General features: G+C 66.6%; 3 protein-coding genes across 4 annotated transcripts; 1 reads left to right on the top strand and 2 right to left on the bottom strand.

Annotated features, from left to right (window-relative positions):
* Positions 1–50: 50 nt before the first annotated feature.
* WSB2 (WD repeat and SOCS box containing 2) lies at positions 51–4,240 on the bottom strand. Of its 2 annotated transcripts, none has more exons than XM_086855879.1 (9): positions 4,106–4,240; positions 3,837–4,008; positions 2,828–3,063; positions 2,531–2,662; positions 2,153–2,253; positions 1,796–1,968; positions 1,374–1,487; positions 895–1,002; positions 51–699 (listed from the first exon to the last, which is right to left on the bottom strand). In XM_086855879.1, the coding sequence occupies exons 1-9, from the start codon at positions 4,119–4,121 to the stop codon at positions 537–539; spliced, it is 1,215 nt and encodes a 404-aa protein (XP_086712005.1). In that variant the 5' UTR covers positions 4,122–4,240; the 3' UTR covers positions 51–536. The 2 variants fall into 2 exon arrangements, with proteins under 2 accessions (XP_086712005.1, XP_086712004.1); XM_086855878.1 differs by having other exon boundaries at positions 2,828–3,060; positions 4,106–4,235.
* Positions 4,241–5,593: 1,353 nt separating this feature from the next.
* RASAL1 (RAS protein activator like 1) lies at positions 5,594–14,164 on the top strand. The gene is made up of 21 exons (XM_086855881.1): positions 5,594–5,939; positions 7,125–7,181; positions 7,274–7,387; positions 7,470–7,531; positions 7,613–7,742; positions 8,513–8,594; positions 8,708–8,845; positions 9,049–9,137; positions 9,232–9,349; positions 9,431–9,584; positions 9,761–9,825; positions 9,906–10,018; positions 10,178–10,370; positions 10,471–10,608; positions 11,472–11,616; positions 11,725–11,900; positions 12,215–12,352; positions 12,801–12,936; positions 13,019–13,118; positions 13,537–13,601; positions 13,934–14,164. The coding sequence occupies exons 1-21, from the start codon at positions 5,875–5,877 to the stop codon at positions 14,143–14,145; spliced, it is 2,490 nt and encodes an 829-aa protein (XP_086712007.1). The 5' UTR covers positions 5,594–5,874; the 3' UTR covers positions 14,146–14,164.
* DTX1 (deltex E3 ubiquitin ligase 1) lies at positions 14,121–23,240 on the bottom strand. Its single transcript, XM_086855882.1, has 9 exons — positions 22,699–23,240; positions 18,450–19,110; positions 16,665–16,726; positions 16,386–16,547; positions 16,144–16,205; positions 15,890–16,048; positions 15,457–15,618; positions 15,290–15,379; positions 14,121–14,702 (listed from the first exon to the last, which is right to left on the bottom strand). The coding sequence occupies exons 1-9, from the start codon at positions 22,955–22,957 to the stop codon at positions 14,478–14,480; spliced, it is 1,842 nt and encodes a 613-aa protein (XP_086712008.1). The 5' UTR covers positions 22,958–23,240; the 3' UTR covers positions 14,121–14,477.
* Positions 23,241–24,277: the final 1,037 nt, after the last annotated feature.

Here is a 24,277-nt window from a genome sequence, read left to right on the forward strand (position 1 = left end):
CAGGGTGGTGCCAGGCACTCCCAGGTCACCTGAGCGAGCCAGGAGGGAAATCATGAGGAATCAATTTTTATTTATTGAGACCTGCTCGGGCTTGTCCCGCTCCTACCCACGCCAGGAGAGCGGCAGAGCCCGCGCTCCACCGGGATGGAGGGACATTCCCAGGTGGGTGTTTTGGGGGGGTTTAGCCCCATTTTTGTGCAGGTGACAACAGCTCTGCTCCCACAGCAGCTGCTCCACCATCATCCCACACCACTGCACTCGGAAGCAGAAGCACCTGACCCAACCCCAGCAGGCAGCAGGGGACAGGGGGACCTGTGTCCCACCTGTGTCCCCTGCAGGGCCACCGCAGCTCTGCCCCTCACCCTCTGCATGGGATTTTGCTGGGTTTTTGTATTACGACACCGAAAAAAGCCCTCCACAGCCCCAAAACCACAGCAGCAGCAACGCTCCTGGCTCACGGCTCGGCGTTCCTGCGGCGCTGCCGGCCTGGGCTGAGCCCCAGGGCTCACCTCCGTGCCTCTGCTCTCCCTCCTGCCTTAAAAAGTCCGGTAAGTGAGGAATTCCTTCAGCTTCCTGGGAATGGGCAGCGCCAGCACCTGGTAGGTTGTGAGGAAGGTGCGCAGGGCTTTGCGGCACAAGTGCTTGAGCGACGAGAGGACTCTTGGGGCTGTCCAGAACTGGACGTGGCCATCCCTGGTCCTGCAACGGGATCCAAACACCCCTGAGCCCATGGCAGGGGGACACGAGGAATCCCAGCTGGCCCCAAATATTCCCAAGCTTGCCAGGAGCACGTGTTCCCAAACCCAGGAAAACTATCCCCAGGGAAACCCAGAATTTGCTGAGCTGCAGGAGGAGGGAGCAGCCCTGTTTCTCCACCCTCTCCTGTTTACTCACCCCGTGGCAATGAATCCTCCATGTGGGAAGTACATGCAGCACAGACCGTTGGTCATGGGGGCAAAGGCCACTGGAGACCGAAACTCCAAGGCCCAGATCCTCAGGAGCCTGTGGAGAAAGGGAGAGGACACAATGCAGTGTCTGCTGCCAAAATAAAGCCTCTGGGAGCACCTGAAGACACAAAAATAAGGATTTGCTTCCCATGGGAGTGTCCTAGGGAGGACTGTCCCCTGCTGAGCGAGTGACATGCTGAGGGTGGCAGAGCACCCAGGGGGACACAGACCTCAGCTCAGGGTGACAGGGCCCTGACCTTGCTAGCCCTTGTCACAGCCAAGCCATGGTGTTCCCACTGCCTGATCTTTCCAGTTATTCCAGGAACTGGTGGGGACCTGGTGCAATTATTCCCCACCTCCTGAGCTCCTGGTTCTTTCTGGTCTCCCCCTGGGCCCCTCTCTGGGTCCCCACAGGGGTTCACTCACCTGTCATCTGCCACCGTGGCCAGGTAGAGCCCCTCAGGGGAGAAGCAGACAGAGCGCAGGGAGCTGGTGTGGATTTCACTGCTGGAATCCAGCGCAGAGTGCAACGGGACGTGGCTGTAGGTCAGGACAACATCCCAGCATCAGCTCTGAGCTGCCACCAGCCCCCTCCCCAGCTGAGGCTGGCAGAGCTGCCAAACTTGGCAAGCCAGACCCCCATCCTGCCTCTGGAAGCAGAAGAGTGGTGATGGCTGTGCCCAGCGAGAAGGGAAAAGTCACATCCAGCCCTAAAAACCTCCCTGGCTTTGCTCTGTCCTGTCCCACAGTGTCCCCATGGTCCATTACCACAGTGTAGAGATGGTGGCTATGCCCATCCAGCTCTAAAAACCTCTCTGGCACTGCTGTGTCCCCTCCCAGGTCTGTACCGCAGCGTCCTGAGCTGCTCCCCGGTGTAGGGGTCCCACATGATGACACAGGCGTCGTAGGAAGCGGTGACAAGGAGCGCAGAGTCCGGGGAGAAGTCACAGGACACCACACTGCTCTGGTGGCCCTCCAGCCTCCGGATGAGGGTGTAGGATCTCATGCTCCACAGCAGCGCCTGTGGGGTTTGGGCAGGGGATCAGGCTGGGAGCATCCCAAGGTTTGAACCACATGGGTTCTGCTCCCAACTTCTAGCTCCTGAGGAGCCAGGGCTGGCCTGGCCCTTCTCCCAGGGGGTTTCTGGGGACATAAAGGGCTGGATTCAGCAGGGCCAGGGGTGGCTCCCATCCTGCAGGACTCACCGACTTCTCTCCAGCCGCAGAGCAGAGCATGCTGCAGTCTGGGGAGATGGAGCAGCAATAGACCCACTGCACATGGCCCGACAGCACCTGGACCTGCCGCCCTGGGGACAGCAGAAATGTGTCACCAGAGGGGAACAGGACTCCTTGCCTCTGCTCTCCCTCCCTTTCCCCAGTGGGAAACTGAGCTGGGGATTCCCTGGGTAAATCCCAAGGCAATGCCCTCCTGCATCTCCCAGGTTACTCTCTGCTCCCTGTCACAGGGCTGTCCCCTTCTGCCTCAAATGCTGTCCCCAAGATCCTCTCCCACCATCTTTCCTCCCGAGATGAGTTTCTCCCCATTCCCTGACCCAGCACAGGGATATCCCTGCATGCTCCTACCGTCCCTGCTCAGGTCCCACACGCGCAAGGTCTTGTCCCTCGAGGCTGACACGAGGATGGGGCTTCCATTGGGAGCGAAGCTCAGGTCCCTGACGACATCCTGATGTCCCAAGAGGCTGAAGAGGAGGTGCCCTGCAGAGAGGAGCCCTGCTCAGTGCCATCCATCCATGGGGAATGAGGCAGAGCCCCTCGTGCAGCCGACAGGGCAGGTATTGGGCAAGGAGGGAGATGGGATCTCCTTGCACAGGGGAACAAGGGGACAGCCAACCTGAAGCCACCACAGCGAGGGCTGCTCACCTGTCTGCACCTCCCACACCTTGATCTGCCCGTCGTTGAGCCCAGTGGCCAGGACCAGGCAGGGAAGCCCCACGGCACAGGCAGGATCTGAGTCCCCATCCTCAGCTGCTGGCCAGGCACTGAAAGCCAGGCCCCACACGATCTGCCCACACTCCAGAGTCTTCTCCTTGGCCGCCCCACGGCTCCAGGTCTCCGCTTTGCCGCCCCGGCTCTTGCGCTCTGAGGTTTTGCAGCTGCTGGAGGGAGGCAGGGATGGGTGGAGTGTTCACCCCGAGACCCCCAGCTCCATGAACCCATCCTCATCCCACACTGGGCAACTCCTGGGATCAATCCAAGCTGGAGCATGAATGGATGGAGAGCAGCACTGGGAGGACTTTGGTGCTGGTGGGTGAGGGCTGGCCATGCCCTAGCCCAGAAACACCCTGGGCTGAGCCCCAGCAGGGGCAGCAGGAAAGGAGAGGGAATTCTGCCCCTCTGCCCCACTCAGGTGAGACTCCACCTGCAGAGCTGCCCCAGCCCTGGGGTTCCCAACATCAAAAGGACTTGGAACTGCTGGAGTGAGAGCAGAGGAGATGCTCAAAGGGCTGGAGCCCCTCTGCTCTGGAGCCAGGCTGGGAGAGCTGGGGGTGCTCACCTGGAGAGGAGAAGGCTCCAGGGACACCTCAGAGCCCCTTCCAGGGCCTAAAGGGGCTCCAGGAGAGCTGGAGAGGGACTGGGGACAAGGGATGGAGGGACAGGACACAGGGAATGGCTTCCCACTGCCAGAGGGCAGGGATGGATGGGATATTGGGCAGGAATTGTTCCCTGGCAGGGTGGGCAGGCCCTGGCACAGGGTGCCCAGAGCAGCTGGGGCTGCCCCTGGATCCCTGGCAGTGCCCAAGGCCAGGCTGGACATTGGGGGTTGGAGCAGCCTGGAACAGCAGAAGGTGTCCCTGCCATGGCAGGGGTGTGATGAGATGGGCTTTAGGGTCCCTTCCCACCCCAAACCATTCCATGACTCCGCACTCACAGCTCGGCCTCCCCCAGGGGCCATGGGATCAGCTTGACCACGCAGTGTCCCTGGGACCAGGCGAACCAGGCCCCGTCAGGGGAGAAGGCGACGCTCCAGGTCTCGCAGCTGGATTTCCAATCGTAGCGCTGGGGCCGGCCCGGCTTCAGCTCCGCCAGCAGCACCGGCTCCTCTGCGGCGGGACGGCCCCGTTACCCGCGGATCCCCAAAAAGCCCGGTCACCCCTCACACCCCCAGCCCCCGCTGTGTCCCCGCCCGGGCCCGCTCACCTCCGCTCGGCTTCATGGCGGCCCCGCCGCCCGCTCGGCCCCGCCGGGCCCGCCCGGCCCAGGGCGGCGGCGGCGGCGGCGGAAGCGGCGGCGAGGGGAGGGGAGGGGACCCGGAGCCACCTCCTCCGGCCCCGCCAGCGAACGGCACCGCCCCGGAGCGGGGAGAGCGGGGACGGGCCGGGAGAGGAACGGGAACGAACCCCCTGAGGGAGACGCGGCGGGCACCGGGCCCGCCCCCACCGCCGGGCCCGGGGAGCAGCGACCCCCTCAGGGACCCAGCACCCACAGAGTGACCCCCACCCACCAGTGACCCACCAGTGACCCCCCAGCGCCCACACAGTGACACCCCCACACCAATGACACCCCAGCACCCACACAGTGACCCCCACCCACCAGTGACCCCCCAGCGCCCACACAGTGACACCCCCACACCAGTGACCCCCCAGCACCCACAGAGTGACACTCCCACCAGTGACACCCCAGCACTCACACAGTGACACCCCCACACCAATGACACCCCAGCACCCACAGAGTGACACCCCCACACCAATGACACCTACCCAGCACCCACAGAGTGACCCCCACCGGCACCAGTGACACCCCTCAGGACCCACAGGGAACCCCCCACCCACCAGTGACCCCCCAGCACAGAGTGACACCCCCACAGCAGTGACACCCCTCAGGGCCCACACTGTGACCCCCCGCCACCAATGACACCCCTCAGCACCCACCCAGTGACACCCCCACAGCAGTGACACCTCCCCAGCACCCACACAGCGACCCCCGCCCTTTGAGCCCCCCCAGCACCCACAGAGTGACCCCCCACACCAGTGACCCCCCCACCAGTGACACCCCAGCACCGACACAGTGACACCCCCACACCAGTGACCCTCCCCCAGGACCCAGCACCCACTGGATGACCCCTCCCATTCAGCACCCCAAGGATCTCATTGACCCCCCCTTTAGCAGCACCCCGATGACCCCCCCGCCCCCACATCGTCCCCCCAAGAACCAGCGCCCCCCCTTTGAGCCCCTCCAGCCCCCCCAGGCCCCCAGCGCCCCTCACCAGGGCAGGGATATCCCCCATCGCCCCCCAGTGTCCTCCATCCTCTCTGGCTCGGGGTCCCTGGTGCAGCGAGGCCGGGCTGCAGGGAGCGGTGGGGTTGGGGTGCTGCACCCACAGACCCCCCAGGACCTGCTGGAGTCCCCCCAGATGGGCTCAGCGCGTCCCCTCTGAGGTCACCCGCAGCTCCCTTGGGGGTCCCGTGCACCTCCTCCCTCCCCTGAATTCAGCGTTCACCAATTCCCCTCCACTTTGGGGTCCAGGCCGAGCCCCCCGCCCCGAGGGACGCCCACCCCTTGTGCCCCTCAGCTCTGACACGACAGACACCCCCCACCACCACAGCTACCACAGCTCTGCCATGCCCCCGTGCCTCAGTTTCCCCGCCTCTAGGACGGAGGGTGGCTTTGCTCTGTGGTCCCCGTGATGGGACCCCCAGGGTGGGCACGGTGCCACCCCTGCCACCCTGCCACCCTGCCTCGCCCGCGGCTCGGGCTCAGGTGGGAGCGGAGCGGAGACAAAAACAACCGAGAAGAGGGAAGAGGAAGAAGCGACGGGGAGAAGCGGCGGCGGAGGAGGAGGAGGAGGAGGAGGAGGAGGAGGAGGCCGGTGCTGGCAGCCCCGCCGGCGCTTTGCGGGGGCTCAGGACACCCCCGGGCACCCATCGCAGCCCCCCAGGTGCCCACCCCGAAGTTTGAAGGTCGCCGGCATGGCCAAAACCACCTCGCTGCGCTGCCGGGTGCTGGAGGGGAGGGACCTGCCCGCCAAGGACGTGTGAGTGGCTCGGGGGGCTCCGGACCCCCCGTTTCCCCCAGACCCATCCCGGGAGGTGTGGTGGGGAGGGGGTGCTGCCTGCTCTGCCCTCCCTGGGTGTTCTTCTCTCCGTACAGTTCTGGGGGTCTCCGCTTGCACCCATTACCCCCAAAGTGGGGGTCTGGGGTGTGCAGGGACTGCCAGCCCCCCCCCAATCCCCCAGGGGTGTATGAGCCCCCCAACCCCTTCAGCATCCCTTTCGTGCCTCCCAGCAGGGTGGGCACAGAGGATGTCCCCAAACCTGGGGGTGACACTAGGGGGGCACAGCCCCTGCACTCCGACCCCTGCTGGGCAGCTGCACCCTTTGGGGGGTGCTGGGGTGAGCGGGGGGTGCAGGGAGACCCCCGCCCGCTCCTGCTCCGAGGAGCTGGCAGTCCCCGGTACCTCCGGATGTGCCAACCTGGCACCGCCGGCCGCTCCCAGGGCCGGGCAGCCGGGATCGGTGCCGTGTCCCTGCCTCAGTTTCTGCCCCCGGAGGTGTCGCGGTGCCGCGCTGGGTGTCCCACTAAGGGGGTCTGGGCACAGCGGGCGATCTGCACAATGATGGGGTTCCTCCCAGCGCCCCCAAACCCAGCTTGGGGCTGTCGTGGGGCTGCAGAGAGGGTCGGGGTGAGCCGCACCCGCTTCCCTCCCGCGGTAGGGACAGAGGCTGAGGTCACCTCCCTCATCCATCTCCGGGTCCCAATCCTTGTGGAAGTGCTTCCTGGGGATTTGGGGCTCCAGCAGCACCCCAGAGCCAGCGCCCCTCGGCGCTGCTCCAGCTGCCCTAAACCAGCAGAAAGGGGGGGCCGGGTGGATGATCCCTGGATCCATCCCTCATCCCTCTGCCCTCTGCTCCCGGTGGAAAGGGCCAGACTGGTGGCACCTGGCACCGTGGGCTGTCACAGAGGCTCGGGCTGCTGGACAGACAGCGGTACCCGCGGGTGGGTGACACAGGGACACGCGGCGATGGCTCGGGGTGACCCACAGCAGGTCCCTCGGCTCAAGGAGGGCCGGGAAATGTCCCCATCGCGGTGTCAGCTGCAGGGCCAGGCTGAGACCGGGCAACTCACCTCAGCCCCGGGGCTGGTGCTGGGGTTTGAGCCCCCCCAGGATGGGGGATCCCCGAGTGGGAGCTGACCCTGGGCACCGCCATCCCCTGCCCAGGTCCGGCTCCAGCGATCCCTACTGCGTGGTCAAAGTGGACAACGAGGTGGTGGCCAGGTAAGGTAAGGGGACACCATCCCACGCTGGGAGGGGACACGCAGGAGTGGGGGATCTGCCCTGGCTCGCAGCCACCTCTGCCATCCCGCCAGGACGGCCACGGTGTGGAAGAGTCTGAACCCTTTTTGGGGTGAGGAAATCACGCTGCTTCTGCCCCGGGGATTCCACAGCCTCGCCATCTACGTGCTGGATGAAGACACCATCGGGTAGGGGGACGACACGGGCAGGGGACACCCCCGAGGGGTGACAGGTCCCCAGCAGTGTCCTGCTGTGTCTGCTCCCCCACAGGCAGGACGATGTCATCGGCAAGGTCTCGCTCAGCCACCAGCAGATCTCGGCCGAGCCGCGGGGTGAGTGGGGGGCACGGCAGGGTGGGGGACAGCGGGACCCACGCTGGCACCACGGGGTGCCCACGCTGTCCCCCTCGGCAGGCATTGACAGCTGGCTCAGCCTGGCACCGGTGAACCCCGACCAGGAGGTGCAGGGCGAGATCCACCTGGAGCTGCGAGTCCCCGAGCGGGGCCACCCGCGGGTGCTGCGCTGCCACCTCATCCAGGCCAGGTTGGGGGGCTGGCACCGCCGGGGGGCTGCGGCCACCGCGGGGTCTTCGTGTTGGTGGGAGGGAGGAGAGGAGGGGATGGGGACAGTGGTGGGGTTTGTGTTTTGTTTTCCACACTGGGAAGGATCCTCGCTGCGCCAGGTCGGGGACATCAGCGGCGCCAATCCACGTGTGATGATGCCGTGGGGGCTCAGTGGGAAATGTGCTGCCGTCCCTGCTTGGGGACACAGGAGCCCCATGGAGTACCCGGGGTTGGTCCCCAGCAGAGTGGTTGGCTCTCACACCATATTTTTTGCACTTTGCTTTCAAATTTGGGGAAACTGAGGCACGTCCCGGGCTGCCCGTCTGGGTTTGGGGGTGTAGATGTGTGTACAAGTGTGTGCACGCGTGTGAGCGTGCACGGGGCACACACGCGGTGACACACACACGCGGTGACACACTCACGGTGACACACACACAGACACGCACAGCTGACAGATGGAGCAGCCGGCAGAGGCAGCATCCCGCTGCCATGGCAACCAAAGCGGCTACCAAGGCAACAGGATGGCCATGGGGACAGGGTGGCCATGGGGACAGCCAGGAGGGACGGCAGCACCCCCCACTAGGGACTGGAGGAGGAAGAGCTCCCCTGGAAGTGGGGGCACGGTCTCCCTCCCCAGCATCTGCCCCACATGCGCGGGCGAGCTGGGACAAAGGGGGGACGTGGGGCTGCAGGGACCACGATGGTGGGGACAAACCCGCTGTGCCCCCGCTGACCCCCATGTCCTCACAGGGACCTGGCCCCCCGCGACCCCTCGGGCACCTCGGACCCCTTTGGCCGGGTGTCGTGCTGCGGGCACACGTTGGAGACAGCCGTGAGTCAGGGCTGGCTGCTGGCTGTGGCAGCCGGTCCCCACCCGAGCCAGGAGGCTCAGGGACCCTCAGGCGCCCCCTCGCCCCCTCGGTCAGCAGTCCCTGTGCCCAGCAGGTGGTCAAGAGAAGCCGCTTCCCGCACTGGGATGAGGTGCTGGAGTTCGAGCTGCCGGAAGGGGAGCTGGGAGAGGCTGCGCTGAGCGTGGAGGTTTGGGACTGGGACATCGTGGGCAAGAATGACTTCCTGGGCCGGGTGAGGACCTCGGGGCACGCCGGAATGGGGCAGGGTCCTGGGGGCACCTCTGCACCCCCCTGTGTGGGGTCTGGGTGATCACAGGTTAGCACCCACCGGGATGGGGCAGTGCCACCCTGCGTGTCCTGGGCTGTCCCCAAGGGAGGTGCAGCACAGGGGACTGGCACATCCTCCCCCCATCCAGACCTGCCTCTGTCCCCCAGGTGGAGTTCTGCTTGGACACCCTCAGCCCAGGCCCCACCAGGGGCTGGTTCCAGCTCCTGCCCTTCCCCAGCACCACCAAGGACCACGGGTGAGTGCAGGCAGAGGGGACAGCTGGTTGTGACCAAAGCAGAACGAGGTGGCCCCCATGGAGGGACCCGTGTGAGTCCCCCGTGTCATTGCAGGGGACAGCTGGGTGCCCTGAGGCTGGCAGTGAGGCTGCTGGAGGACACTGTCCTGCCCTCCCACCACTACCAGCCCCTTATCCAGCTCCTCACTGAGCCCATCCTCTGCCCGGCCCAGGTGGGTGCTGGGGCTGCGGGGAGCTTTGGGGTGACCTCGCAGTGTGGAGGCCTCGCTGTGCCCACCCTGCCCTCCCCACAGTCCCCCGAGGGCACGGCCCTGGCTGTCCTGGAGGAGGTGACCTCAGGGGAGAGCCGGCAGGACGTGGCCACCAAGTTGGTGAAGATCTTCTTGGGCCAGGGGTTGGCTGTGCCCCTCCTGGACTACCTCACCACCCGCGAGCTGGCCAGGACCAGTAAGTGCCCAAGGCCACCCCGAGAAACCCCAAGCCAGGGTCCTCCTAGATCTCCAGGGAGAAAGAGTGAGACGCCAAGGAGGAGGCAGGAAAGGTGCCACGTGTCCCTGAGGTTGGGGACACCAGGGACAGCTGGGACGTCACCCTGTGCCTGCCTTGCCTCTGTGCTCTTCCAGCTGATCCCAACACCCTCTTCCGCTCCAACTCGCTGGCCTCCAAATCCATGGAGCAGTTCATGAGGGTGAGCATGGGAAGGGACACTTCCATGATGCCCCAGCAGGGCACCTGGGGACAAGGACAGTGCCTTCCCATCCCTTGCAGGTGGTGGGGCTGCCCTACCTGCACGGGGTCCTGAAGCCGGTGGTGAACCGCGTCTTTGAGGAGAAGAAGTACGTGGAGCTGGACCCCAGCAAGATGGAGCTGAGCCGGGGCAGGTGGGCACAGGGGGATGTCTGGGAGGGGCACAGGGCACCTGGCATGTCCCTGTGTCCCCTGCAGGAAGGGACCACCTATTGCTGCTGAGCCCACGGGTCACTTTTGGCCAGCTCAGGGTCCCCGTTCCTGGTGTCCCTGAGCCGGCGGTGTCCCCACAGGAGGATCTCCTTCAAGGGGTCCCTGTCGGAGGCGCAGGTGCGGGAGAGCAGCCTGGAGCTGCTGAAGGGCTACCTGGGGGACATCATCGATGCCATTGTGGGCTCGGTGGACGAGTGTCCCCTCCCCATGAGGGTGGCCTTCAAGCAGCTGCGCAGGCGGGCGGAGGAGCGATTCCCCTCGGCACAGCACGAGGTGGGGCCACGGTGGGGCTGGGGGTCTGCACAACCCCAGGACCACCACCCCAAACTCTGGGCTGTCCCTGTCCCCATCCCTGTCCCTGTTCCCCACCCAGGAGGTCCGGTACTTCTCCATCAGTGGGTTTCTCTTCCTTCGCTTCTTCGCTCCTGCCGTCCTCACCCCGAAGCTCTTTGGGCTCCGGGAGCAGCACGCGGAGCCCTGCACCGGCCGCACGCTCCTGCTGCTCGCCAAGGTGGGGGAAAGGATGGGGACACCAGGGAGGAGTGGGGACCCTTGGGAAAGGAGGGGACATCGGGGGGGGATGGGGATCCTTGGGAAGGGAGGGAGACACTGGGGAGGGATGGGAACCACAGGAGAGGGTTGGGGAGCCCAGGGAAGGGATGGGGATCCCTACGGAGGGTGGGAATCCTGGGGAGGGATGGGATTTGTGGGGAGGGATGGGGATCCTTACAGAGGGTGGGAATCCTGGGGAGGGATGGGGACCCTTGGGGAGGGATGGGGATCCTTGGGGATGGACAGGGGTCTTGAGGAGGGATGGAGACTCCAGTGAGGGACGGGAACCCTTGGAGAGGGATGGGGTCCTTGGGGATGAATGGGGACCCTTGGGGTGGGTGAGGGACCTGCAGAGGGATGGGGACCACTGGGAGATACAAGGGTTTGGGTGGAGGGTTAGGGACTGCCCAGGGAGGGTTTGGGACTTCAGGGAGAAACCTCAGAAAGGACAGAGACTTCTGTGAGGGATGTGGAGAGATGGGAACCCACAAGGAATGGGGATGCCAGAAAGGCAGGAGACCCTGGGGAGGGACAGAACCCCCAGGGAACGATGGGGACCCCAAGGAGGGCAGAGCCATTCCTGCCCCTCTGCCACACACCATGGGCTGGCTCCTTCCTGTGCCACTTGAGGCCAGTCCTGCCTGTCCCCAGGACATTCCTGCACAAGCTGGGCACGGCTCAGGTGCAGAATTTGGCTCCCATCACCCCTCCAGCTGCTCCACTTTTCCCATCCCCAACCCCTGAGCCCTCGGGGTCCAGGGGAGCAGCCAGGGGGGGCCAGGGGGTCACACAGCAGCCTGACCCCTTCCCTGCGTGGGACAGGCGCTGCAGAGCATCGGGAACCTGGGGCTGCAGCTGGGGCAGGGCAAGGAGCCCTGGATGGCGCCGCTGAACTCCGTCCTCCTGCCCAGTGTCACCCGTGTCCGGGCCTTCCTGGATGCCCTGGTCACCGTGGAGAGCCCCGAGGGTGAGCAGGGACAGTGGGCAGGGAGGGGACAGTACTGGTGCCACGTCAGTGGCTGTGGGAGTTGGTGGCATTTGGGGTGACACCGCTGCCTCCCTGCCACGGCCACAGTGGGCGAGGTGCCAGTGCCACAGGGACATCCCCAGCCCTCGGCCACCATCAAGGAGGGTCCCCTGCACACCTGCCCAGAGCGGGGGGTGGCACTGCTGCCCCGCTTCGCCTTCAAGAAGAGGCACTTCAGGCTCAGCAGCCAGGCCCTGGCCTATGCCAAGGTCCCCCAAGGGCAGGTGGGTGCTGCCCTGGACCCCCACCCTGTGCTGGGTGCCCAGAGGTGGGGGGAAGGACGTGGGCACATCTTTTGGGGTATTTGGGGTTATCCAGGTGAGCTTCTCCATCCCAGTGGAATGAGTAGAGGATATGGACATGGGCACATATTTTGGGATGTTTGGGGGTCCCCAGGTTTTCCATGGATATGGGTAATGGACATGGACACGTATTTCGGGGTGTTTGGGGGTATCCAAGTGCACTGTTCCACCCCAGTGGAGTGAGTGGTGGTTTCGGATGTGAGTGCACACATTTTGGGGTGTTTGGGGGTCCCCAGGCGCTCGGCTCCATCCCAGTGGAGCGGATCCGGGCAGTGGAGCAGGTGGACAAGGGCACCTTCCAGCACCCCCACGTCCTGCAGGTGGTGGCACAGGATGACACCGGGCAGCTCCACACCACCTACCTCCAGTGCAAGGTGGGTGACCCCACCCTGCCCAGCACCCCAAAAAGCCCAGGAACCCCCCACCACAACGCCCTGGGGGACCCCATCCCCAGCAGCCAGCCAGGGCTGTCCCATGGGACAATGGGAGCGGTCCCAAATCCGGCTGTACCAGGCACGTGCTGTACTGGGAGCACTGGGAGTGCTGAGGTCGAGGGGCTAACTGGGTATACTGGGGAAGCTGGGGTGTTGTACCCTGGCTGTACTGGGGTCACTGGGGTACCAGCCCTGTTCATACTGGGGACCCTGGTGTACCCCGGCTCCTGCAGCACCATCTCCCCTCACTTCCCACCGGGCAGCTCTGCCACCAAACTGTCACTCCTGTCCCCCAGCCTTGGTGCCCGTCCCTTCCTCCTCCCTCCTCCTCCTCCCCCGCGCTGGCAGTGCCCAGCCCGGGGTGTCCCGGTCCCTGCTGTCCCCGCAGAGCTCCCCGGAGCTGTGGCAGTGGCTGTGGGCTCTGCGCCAGGCCACCAGCGCCAACAGGGACATGCTGCCCACTTGCCACCCCGGCACCTTCCGCGCCGGCCGCTGGACCTGCTGCCTGCGGCCCACCCGTGCCGGTAGGAGCGGGGGTCCCCCGGGGTCGGGGTGGCCGGGAGGGCGGTGTCGGTGTCCCCGTGTCGCCACCGCTGTCGTTGGCAGCGCCCGGGTGCAGCCGTACCCACGGCACGGTGGTGCTGGCAGAGTGGAGCGACCTCGGGGACCCCGCGGCGGCAGCACAGAGCCTCTACGGGCACCTGCGGTGAGCCCGGGGGGTCCCGGGGGGCTTTTGGGTGCCGCTGGGCAGCGTGGGAAGCTGCTGAGGGTCCCTGTCCCACAGGCTGGTGATGCCCACGTGCGGATCCTGAGGGTCCTTTAGGTGGCGGTGGGCAGGGTGGCAGCGTGCTGAGGGTCCTTGTCCCCAAGGACAGTGGGAACTGAGGGTCACGGGGTCCTTTGGGTGCTGACAGGCATGGTGAGAGCCCGCTGAGGGTCCCTGTCCTGCACGGTGGGGGGGACCGGGGGTCCAGAGGGTGGCACAGGGCTCCGGGGGACATTTAGGTGCTGGTGGGCGGCGTGGGAGTGTCCCTGTCCCCCAGGACGGTCCCTGTCCCCCAGCTCGGGGTCCCTTGGCTGCTGCAGGGCAGGGGGGGAGTGTCCTGAGGGTCCCTGTCGCGCAGGGCAGCGCTGGCCGGGGGTCCCGAGGGCAGCGCGGTGGGCGGACCCCCCTGCCCGGGCCAGGCAGGTACGGGACGGGGCACTGGGGGGGCCATGGGGTGGGGGCGGGCACCACGGAGCACTGCACCGGATCCCTCCACGAGGGGACAGCACATCCACACGGGGACACGGGGACACGGGGACACGGACAGTCCGGGAGGCTGGAGGGCGGTGGGGACACGGGGGAGCGGGTGGGGTAGGGCCGTGTTAGGGGACGGGGCCGGGGGGCACAGCACGGGGGGGTGTCGGGGATGGATGAGGGGCTGTGGGGGGGAAATGCCCGCGGGTGGCACCAGGGGACCGCCAGGGGGGTGAGGGGTGCGGGTGGGTGCCGGGCACTGAGCCCACCCTGGGGTGCAGCGGGGCGCCTTGGGGACAGGCTGCAGGAGGTGCTGCGTGACCTGGACACCGCCCACGCCGCCTTCGGCCACCGCGACGAGACCCCAGAGCCACCCCCAAGTCCCCTCCCTGCCCCGAGACCCCCGGCACCGCCCCCAGCCCGCGCCGGGAGGGGCGGGGACGCCGCAGAGGGGACGCGGGGACAGCAGCCCGGCACGGGGTGTATTCTGTAACACAGAGATGTACATGGCACCGGCTGTGCGCGGCTCCCTGGGGCAGCGGCGGGTGGCACGGGTGGCACGGGTGACATGGGTGACACGGGTGGCACAGACGCGCAAAGAGGCCACGGGTAGAAAAAGACCACGACGCTATCGCCACGAGAGCGGGGCGAGCCGGGACGGGACGGGGCGACAGACAGACGGACAGACGGACAGACGGACTCACACGGGGACACGCGGTGGGTGGCACCGGGCGGCCCGGGACGGGAGAGGAGCCCGCCGGGCGGGGCTGCGGGCAAGCGGCGCAGGCGGCGGTGGCACGGCCGAGGGGAGCTCGGGAGCCCGGCTCAGTCCTTCAGGGTGGCCTCGGACACGCCCTGGGCCAGCAGCTCGGCCAGGACGTTGTCCAGGTAGTTGGGGTCGGGGTAGCCGTGCCCCGTCAGGTTGGAACCGAACTCGGTCTTGTGGTGGATCTCGTTCCACACCACAGTGTCCGACTCGCCCGTGGTGTTGGAGGTGCCGATGGTGAAGATGAGCCGCCGGTCCCAGGCCACGATCAGCAGCTTCAGCACCTGCGGTGGGCACGGCCATGGCTCGCCCACCCCACCCCTGGCACGGACTGGCACGGAGTGGCACGGCCTGGCAGGGACTGGCAGGGACTGGCAGGGACTGGCATGGACTGGCAGGGACTGGGAGGGACTGGCAGGGACTGGCACAGCCACCCGGCACCCCTGGCACCTCCTCCCCCAGCACGGCGCAGCCTCAGCCCCCCAGGGTGGGATTCAGCCCCAGCACGATGCCCACAGATGCCACCTTTCCCTGTGGTACCCCCCACCCCATCCCCATCCCATCCCCATCCCCATCCCCATCCCCATCCCATCCCCATCCCCATCCCATCCCATCCCATCCCATCCCATCCCATCCCCATCCCATCCCATCCCATCCCATCCCATCCCCATCCCCATCCCATCCCATCCCATCCCCATCCCCATCCCATCCCCATCCCCATCCCATCCCCATCCCATCCGCATCCCATCCCATCCCCATCCCATCCCCATCCCATCCCCATCCCCATCCCATCCCCATCCCCATCCCATCCCATCCCCATCTATCCTCCTTCCACCCTCTCCTATCCCATCCCAGCCCATCGGGGTCTCACCTTCCTGCCCTTCTCGTTGTCTGGCAGGTAGCAGTGCCGTGGGAAGCCTCGTGCCGTGAATTTCTTCCCGGGATTGGGATGCTCGGGGCCCTGGGTGGGTGGGGGGGCAGGGGGTGAGCAGGGGGCACGGGGCAGGGGTCACCAGCCCACCTGGGACCCGCCCTCACCTGGATGCCGGTGGGGATGTCGTAGACGATCCGGATGGTTTTGGAGTCGGTGTATCCCGGGAGGGAGTGGGGGATGAGGTGGAATTCCATCTTCCCGGGGGGCTGCGTGCCCGTCTTCTCCCCGTAAATGGCCTTACAGGTGGGGCACTGCAGGCTCCCGTCCTGGGGGCACCGCGGGGGCCTCAGGGGTGCCACCCACCTGGAGCCCCCCAGCACCTACCTGGAACCCTCAGCACCCACCTAACACCCCCCAGCACCCCTGAGCGCCCCCCAGCACCTACCTGGAACCCTCAGCACCCACCTAACACCCCCAACCACCCCCCAACACCCCCTAACACCCACCTAATACCCCTCAACAACCCTCCAGCACCCCCCAGCACCCCCAGCACCCCCAACAATCCCCCAGCACCCCCAGTTCCCGGGCGCAGCTGACCTTGTTGCCGTTGTTGTACATGGCGAGCAGGCAGAGCAGGTGGTACATGTGCCCGCACTTGCCCAGCTTGCCCACCAGCTCCGGCTTGATGCCCCTGGGGCTCAGCACGCCCTCGTAGCCGGAGGAGGTGACCAGGCGCTCCATGCAGATGGTGCAGTCCTGCCGGGAACGGGATCAGCAGCCGGGGGGGATGAGGGGTGACCCCCCCGTCCCCTTCCCGAGCCTCCCGGAGCGCCCCAAGCCCCCTCGCTCACCTCATCCGGGGGGTTCTTCACCTTCTGAATGTAGCGCCGCACCACGTCCTCGGGGGTCTTACCTGAGGGGAATGCCATGAGAGCCTGGCCCCGGGGCGGGGACAGCCCTGTCACCCCCTGCCACCGCCACAGGGACAGCACGTGGCACAGAGATGGGCACCGCCCCACGCAAACCCCTTGGGGGTCTCTCACTTCCCCCCCCCCGCAGCCCCGACCCCGCAGGGACGCTGGTGGCTCCTTACTCTTCTTGAGCTGCTTCTTTTTGGTTTTCCTGCAGATGCCGTTGACGCCGGGGACAGGTTTGATGTCGCTCTTGCTGACGGGCGGGGGGTGCAGGATGGGTTTGGGGGCGCGGGTCAGGCACACGGGCAGCCCGGCGGCGCACATGAGGATCCCCGTCATCCCTGAGCCGGGAGAGCGCCTGTCTGTCCGTCTGTCCGTCCTTCCCAGCCCCTGGCAGCGTCCCCCGCTCCCCGCCCGCGCTGTCACCCCGCGGTGACACCCGGCCGGACCCCGCTTACCTGCGAGGGCGGGATGGACCGGGCCGGTGCCGTTCAGGTTCTTGACCGGGAGCGCCGGGACCCTGCACGGAGACGGGAGGGGAGGGGGCTCAGCCGGGCTGGCAGGGCTGGCACTGTCCCCTCCTGGCACGGCAGGGCCCCAGAGCAGCGGCATCCCCACGGGACACGGGGCAATGTCCCCTGCGGGGCTGCTGGCACTGTCCCCAGACAAGGTGTCCCCTGACCAGCTCGGGGGGTCACCCAGTGCCACCCGGCCAGCTCTGGCCACCCAACGGCACCGGCGGCATCACGGCCTCCTCGCTCCAGGCTGGGGACCTTGTCAGGGTACCCCGGTGTCCCACAGCCCCGCGGGGACCTGCCAGGGACCCCCAGGGACCCCCACTCTCCTGGGGCTGCCAGCAGCGGCACCGAGCCCAGGGGGAGATGGGGACTGGTACCGGGGAGGGGACGTGTCCAAAGGGGTGGGAAGGACAGGGGGAAGAAAGGAGACATGGACAGATGGATGTGTGAGTGGGGAAGGAGGGGAGGGGAGGGGAGGGGAGGGGAGGGGAGGGGAGGGGAGGGGAGGGGAGGGGAGGGGAGGGGAGGGGAGGGGAGGGGAGGGCAGGGCAGGGCAGGGCAGGGCAGGGCAGGGCAGGGCAGGGAAGGGAAGGGAAGGGAAGGTGCGGGAAGGTGCGGGAAGGGAAGGGAAGGGAAGGTGCGGGAAGGGAAGGTGCGGGAAGGGAAGGGAAGGGAAGGTGCGGGAAGGTGCGGGAAGGTGCGGGAAGGTGCGGGAAGGTGCGGGAAGGTGCGGGAAGGGAAGGGAAGGGAAGGGAAGGGAAGGGAAGGGAAGGGAAGGGAAGGGAAGGGAAGGGAAGGGAAGGGAAGGGAAGGGAAGGGAAGGGAAGGGGTCCTGGGAACAGCCCCCAGCAGTGGCATCATTCCCCTCCCTGATCCCAAAATCCCCTCCCACCCCAGCCATCGCAGGGATGATTTCAGCAGTGCTCAGCCCCACACGAGCTGGGGCTGAGGGCGTTTTCCTTCATTCTCAAACTCCTCTACCCACACCAAGGCCAGGGCAGCGATGGAATCCCAGGGTATTCCTGGCCCACTCCTACCTGTCCACAGGTATGTGCCAGAACAGGGACAGCGATGGGGGCAGGGACAAGGACTGCTCAGCCCAGCACCCAGCACATGGAAGCGAAAGCAGGGCGTCAGCAGGAGAAGGAAATGTGCCAAGAGCTGCCGGGGGCTCAGAGAACCCACCTGTCCCCCCAGCCTGGTGCTGACAGCCCCGAGGGGACACCAGGCCGACCCACCATGGTGAACAGTGAAGATGTGGGACCAGGACACAACCCCAGGGGTCTGCTCACCCACCTGGACCCCCCTGGTGAATTATTCCCCCGACAAAAGGGGCAGCGGGGCTGTGGTCCCTCCCCACAGCTGTGCCCTCCCCAGGGAGGTGGCATCAGGCCAGGAGCTGGGTCACACAGCCCATGCTGGCCTTGGGGACACCATTCCCCTGGGACCAGGCACTCCAGGTGCTCCAGCTGCCAGGGATAGCACGGCACGGCCTGGCACAGATCACCACATCCCCTCTGCAGGGATCCAAGGACCACCAGGACGATCCAGGTGTCCCTCCCACCACCACATCCCCAGGGTGGGGACCCCGGGGCTGGAGATGACACAGTGCCACAAGAGCTGGGGCCGCCTGCAGGGGACGAGCCACCTCCATGGCCTCTGTGTGCCCATCCCTGTCCCCCCCCCCCGCCTCGGTGACACCCCGTTTGTCCCCACCCATCTTACCCGGGGGGAACAGCGGCCCTGGCGCCCAGCCCAGCCCCGCGCTGCGTCCCGGGCCGGTTGAGGTTGTTGAGACCGGGCAGCGCCGCGCTGGGCACGCCCTGCCCGGGGGCGAACCCCGCTCCGGACACCCGCAGCCCTTCACCCTTGGCCGCGCCCCCCGCCACCACCGCCGGTGTCCCCGTCCCCGGCGGCCACAGCGCTCCCCCGGCGAAGGTGCTGCTCTGGCGGACGGCGCCGGGGTAGAGTTTGCGGCGCTGGGACGCCAGGATGGCGTTGGAGGCGGCGCGGGTGCTGTTGACCAGCAGGCACTGGGGACACGAGCAGGGGGTGCCCGTGCTGGCGCCCACCGGCCACGACTGGGATTTGGGGATGGAGCCCATGGTGAGGGGATAGGCCAGGTCCATGCGGCGCCGCAGCCGCCGCTTGCGCTGCGTCTGCCGGTTCATTTGGGACATGCTGCTGAAGTAGATGAGGTAGCAGAAGCCCAGGGAGGAGAGGTCCAGCCAGGGGTGCTGCTTCTCGTAGGCGTTCTGGATGGTGATGCAGATGTCCATGTCGTAGGGAGTCCAGGAGTTGTTGTCGTTCTCCCATTCCCACACGATTCCCTTCCCCGGCGCTGAGGAGGGGTCGTAGAAGTTCCTCCGGACGGGGCGCATGGTTCCTGGGGAGACGGGGGAGGGGTGACACCAGCGGAGAGACCCACGCCTGCACAGACACCCCCGTGGCCGTCCTCCGGCCCGGCATCCCGCAGGGACTGGGGTACAGAGGGTACAGAGGCGTTTCGGGGTGCAGCAGCCGCTCTCCCCCTTCACAACAGTCCCCAAGAACGCTTCCCTGCGGATGAACCCTCAACCCGCCATCGGTGGCAGCGACTGGGCCTGGCAGCCCTCGGGATCACCGTCCCGGCTGCCCTGGGCAGGGCGATGCTGCTCACCCCTTGCGCTCTTCCCCGTTTATTTCCATCCCTCTGCTCCAAGCCTTTCCCCACCCTCCCCTCCCCGTGGCCATCGCGGAGCAGGGGAAGCATTTCCCGGTCAGGAGAGGTTTCCTGACAGCTGCTGGATCTGGCAGTGACACGGCCAGGATTGTCCCACACGGCCAAATCCCAGCCCCTGTTTGGGATGGAGCCGGATCCTGCAGCCCCCTCCGGAGCTCCGCAGCGGGGGGAGGCACCGCAGCCCCCTCCGCCAGTGCCCCCCCGCCACGGGGCCTGTCTATCCCCTCGCCGGCACCGTTTGCCCAGCTCGATTAACGGCTCTAATTAACGGTCATTAATCATCGGCCGCATCAGGCAGCAGAGCCAGGCCCCAGCTGCCGCCTTGTGCTGAGGCAGCTCCGGCGGGGCCGCGGGAGGGGAGCGGGGGGGCCCTGTGCCCGCTCCTGCCCACATCCCAAATCCCACTGCTGGCTCCAGCCACTCCCACCCACACCCCGCTGCCCCCTCCCTCCCCGCCGTGTCCTGTATCCCACCTCAGCTCCCAGCCCTGCCTCCTTGATCCATGTCCCCCATGCCACTGCTCGCTCTCGTCCAAATCCCACATCCTGCAATCCCGGGATAAACGGATCCCGGACACAGTGGTCCTTGCAACTGCATCCCACATCCCCCCGCCCCTTGTGTCCCCATCCCAAACCCCACATCCCAAACCCCACATCCCAAACCCCACATCCCCCTGCCCCTCACATCCCCATCTCAAACCCCACATCCCAAACCCCACATCCCCCTGCCCCTTGTGTCCCCATCCCAAACCCCACATCCCAAACCCCACATCCCCCTGCCCCTCGTGTCCCCATCCCAAACCCCACATCCCAAACCCCACATCCCAAACCCCACATCCCCCTGCCCCTTGTGTCCCCATCCCAAACCCCACATCCCAAACCCCACATCCCCCTGCCCCTCACATCCCAGAGGACACTGGAGGACCAGCCCCCTCCCCTTGGCACACACAGCTCCCGGTCCCCAAGGGCCACCAGCTGTGCCCAGCTGTTCCCTGCCCCCTCTGCCAGCCATGCCAGAGCCACAGGGCCAAGCCAGTGTCCCCAGGGCCACCGGGAGGAGACGCACGTCCCCGCTCTCGGAACGGGGTCACCTCATTTCGCTCACTGGGTTTCTCTGTCCCCAGGCACTGCGTGGGCCAAGCCCCCTGAGCCCCAAGCTCCTGCCACGCGTCCCCGTGTCCCCATGTCACAGCAGGCACCGGGAGCACCCTCAGCTGAGGGGACACTCTTGTCCCCGGGCACCACGAGCCACGCGACAGCCTCTAAACCCTGCCCTCACCTGCGGGCAGAGCTGATGGAGAGAGATGGATCCAGGGATGGGACACACAGTGCTGAGGACAGTGGCTACACCCCCTGCCATGTCCCTGGGGACCCCGAGGTCCCTCTCCCAGCATTGCTGTCCCCCAGTGCTGCTGGCACAGGGACATCCTGGGAAGAGTTTTGTCCCCCCAGATCCATCCGTGGCCCCACCACGGGCACACGTCCCCAAGGAATACCCAGCACCGTGGCCATGGGATGTGATGCCAGCTGCTGTCAGAGGATGAGTCTTGGCCAAAGCTGGCAGGAGGTGGCATGGGGACAGCCAGGGTGTCCCGGTGGCTCCCGCAGCTCTGAGTCAGCACGGACCCTCCAGGTCGTGCCGGTGTCCTCGCTGACTCAGGGCTGCAGGTGCCAAGCTGCCCTTTGCCAAGTCCGTGACGGGCTGGAGATGGATTCAGAGCCGGGCTGGATGGCAGAGGCAGGTGGCAGGTCCCTGCTGTGGTCCCCAGCTCAGTGTCCAGCCCCTGGCAGGAGCCACATCCACACTCGGGGGCATTTGGCACCACTGGGCACTCACTGGTGGCATCAGTGACCGGGCTGAGGCGGCATAGCCTGGTGTGGGATGTCCCCAGACAAGTCCAGGGGGTGTCACCTGACGTGTGGCAGGTCCCCTGCCTGGCCTGGCCCGGACCCTGCCCTGGGGAGGGATGCAGGGATGGGCAGGAATGCACCCAGCACGGCGCATCCCCCACGGCGCCGCGGCACGTGCTGGTTTATGGGTCACACCGTGACGGGGACACCTTTAATGGGGTCTGGGCTTGGTCCCAGGGTGGGACCAGCTCTGATTTCCCGCAGGATACGTGGCCTGGATGCGCTGCCGCAGCACCAAACGGCACAGCTGCAACCACGCCAGTGCCCAGCACCGCTCCCAGTGCCCAAACTGGAGCCTCCCGCCTTCCTGGGGATGGAGCAGCTTGGAGGGGACAGTGGGATAATGGGACACACCACAGCAGCCCATGGAGGGGAGAGGGCACGGAGGGAAGTGGGGACAGGTCCTTCCGGGATGGGGTCCATGGTGGATGGGAAAGGAAAGGGATGGAGGAGCCTGGAGGGGTCCATGGGGGGACTGGAGCCCTGGAGAGGGAGGGGAGAGGGAACAGATGGATGGACAGATGGACAGACGGAGGGATGGAGGGATACAGGAATGAAGTGACAGAAAAGTAGAGAGAGGGAGGGAGGGAGGGAGGGAGGGAGGGAGGGAGGGAGGGAGGGAGGGAGGGAGGGAGGGAGGGAGGAAGGGAGGAAGGGAGGAAGGGAGGAAGGGAGGAAGGGAGGAAGGGAGGAAGGGAGGAAGGGAGGAAGGGAGGAAGGGAGGAAGGGAGGAAGGAAGGAAGGAAGGAAGGAAGGAAGGAAGGAAGGAAGGAAGGAAGGAAGGAAGGAAGGAAGGAAGGAAGGAAGGAAGGAAGGAAGGAAGGAAGGAAGGAAGGAAGGAAGGAAGGAAGGAAGGAAGGAAGGAAGGAAGGAAGGAAGGAAGGAAGGAAGGAAGGAAGGAAGGAAGGAAGGAAGGAAGGAAGGAAGGAAGGAAGGGATACACTGTCAGAGAAGGAGCGAAAGACAGATGGATGGATGGATGGATGGATGGATAATGGATGGATGATGGATGGATGGATAATGGATGGATGGATGATGGATGGATGATGGATGGATGGATGGATGATGGATGGATGGATGGATGGATGATGGATGGATGGATGATGGATGGATGGATGATGGATGGATGATGGATGATGGATGGATGGATGATGGATGGATGGATGGATGGATGGATGGATGATGGATGGATGGATGGATGGATGGATGATGGATGGATGGAAGGAAGGAGAGAGAGGAGGAGTGATGGCTGTGTGGATGGATGGCTGCACGGACGGACGGACGGACAGATGGAAGGACAGACGGCTGGCTGGATGCTCCTGGCTCAATGCCAAGCCCTTACCCGTGTCCTGCCGGAACTGATGCATGGACTGGAGGTCGATGACGTAGGGTGCCAGCTGGACATCGACCTGTCCCAGCACCACGCTGCCACGGGCGTCCTCCTTCAGCACGTTCTCGATGTGGTGGCACACGGCAGCCGAGTAGGGCCTCCAGCGCCCGTGCTCGTTCAGCCACTCCCACACCACCACGCGGGCCAGGTTTTGGGGGGGGAACCCCAGGCCCCCCGAGGCCAGCATGGCCCCCGAGCCCTGCCGTGCCATGCCCGGGGGACGGCGGCTCAGCCCCGCACCATCCCCCGGCACGGGGACTCGGGGGTCACCCGGGGCCCCTCCAAATCCTCCTCCCGGCTGCCGCCGGCCGCGGGCTCCGGAGCTCAGCGGAGCAGGCGCTGCGGGGCTCTGCAGAGGCGGGTGCTGCCAGCCAGGTCCCCGAGGTCCCCGAGCCGCCCGGTCCCGCTCCCCCGAGGCCGCCGAGCGGGGCTGGGGCCATCCATCACCCGGCACGTCTTCCCCGGCTCTTCCTCCTCCCCGCGGTGCCGGCAGGGCTCAGGCTCCAAAAAATCCAGCAGGACCTCGCAGACTGCGTCGGCTCAAGGATGGCGGTGTTTGTGAACGGTGACGGGGACACACAGCCACGGTGCTGTCCCCGAGACGCCCACTCCTCCTCTTCCTCCTCGTGTCCTGCCGCTCAGCCTGCGTCCTCTCCGGCTCCACGGCTGTCCCCAGCTGGTGCCAAGTGAGGGGGTGCCACCTGCAAAACAGGGCCACAGCGCGGGTCACCCCGGGCACCGCCAGGCCGGTGGCAGCTGGGGGACCGTCCCCATCGCCCCGTGGGGCCGGCGGGCAGCGAGGCCGCGGTGCCCGCAGCCCTGGCAGCGTGGGCTGCTTGCCAGCCCTGGCCGGCTGCTGGCCTCCAGCGTGACAGAGGGGACAACGGGGACGGGGGGGGACAGGCCACCCTGCTGACGGCCCTGGGGGGCTGCTGGGGGTCCCACGAGCCCGGGAAGCCTCATCGCTCCCCCGCTTTGGGTGCCGGGGAGCCCGCGGGCCCCGGATCCCGCTCCAGCCGCCGCTGATTTATGATCTGCACTGCAGGCATCGGGCTGGGGGTGATCCCGGCCCCCCGCTCCCGGCCGGCCCCGATGCCAGCCACGGCAGCCCCCAGACCCACGGCGAAGGGTTGGGGGGCCCGGGCAAGGGGGATTGGCTGCACAAACAGGCGGCAGACAGAGGGACAGCCACGGCCGGGCGCACACAGACACACTGACACCGAGACACACGGACACACGCGCAGCCGGTGACACGGACAGACAGCGGGACCGGCACGGACGCGCACGGGGAGCCGCGGCAGCACAACAACCCCCCCGCGTTCTCACACACACGGCCACACGCTCCGGCTGGGCTGTGCTCGCACGCACCGCGCACCCCACACGCGTGTGCGCCCAGCCCCGCGCCCGCCGTGACCCCGAGCACCGCGGACGGGGGGGGAGCCTCACCCCAGCCCTGAGCCCCCCCGGCACGGCGCGGCCCGAACCATCCCCGGCACCGACAGCCCCCCCCAGAACGGGACCCGGCTGCTCT

This window comes from Cyanistes caeruleus, chromosome 18, assembly GCF_971803275.1.
Source record: "Cyanistes caeruleus chromosome 18, bCyaCae1.hap1.1, whole genome shotgun sequence".
In the NCBI taxonomy this organism is placed as follows: Eukaryota; Metazoa; Chordata; class Aves; order Passeriformes; family Paridae; genus Cyanistes; species Cyanistes caeruleus.

Excerpts from the sequence above, each read along its gene's own strand:
- WSB2 (XM_086855879.1), bottom strand. Across the intron at positions 1,488-1,795 it reads GAGCAGCTCAGGACGCTGCG|CCACGTCCCGTTGCACTCTG; the intron begins GTACAGACCTGG and ends CCTGACCTACAG. Across the intron at positions 700-894 it reads GGAGGATTCATTGCCACGGG|GACCAGGGATGGCCACGTCC; the intron begins GTGAGTAAACAG and ends ATCCCGTTGCAG.
- RASAL1 (XM_086855881.1), top strand. The coding sequence starts at position 5,875 with ATGGCCAAAACCACCTCGCTGCGCTGCCGGGTGCTGGAGGGGAGGGAC. Across the intron at positions 7,743-8,512 it reads TGCCACCTCATCCAGGCCAG|GGACCTGGCCCCCCGCGACC; the intron begins GTTGGGGGGCTG and ends ATGTCCTCACAG. Across the intron at positions 12,353-12,800 it reads CCACCTACCTCCAGTGCAAG|AGCTCCCCGGAGCTGTGGCA; the intron begins GTGGGTGACCCC and ends CTGTCCCCGCAG.
- DTX1 (XM_086855882.1), bottom strand. The coding sequence starts at position 22,957 with ATGGCACGGCAGGGCTCGGGGGCCATGCTGGCCTCGGGGGGCCTGGGG. Across the intron at positions 16,727-18,449 it reads AGGGCCGCTGTTCCCCCCGG|GGTCCCGGCGCTCCCGGTCA; the intron begins GTAAGATGGGTG and ends GTCTCCGTGCAG. Across the intron at positions 14,703-15,289 it reads ACAACGAGAAGGGCAGGAAG|GTGCTGAAGCTGCTGATCGT; the intron begins GTGAGACCCCGA and ends TGCCCACCGCAG.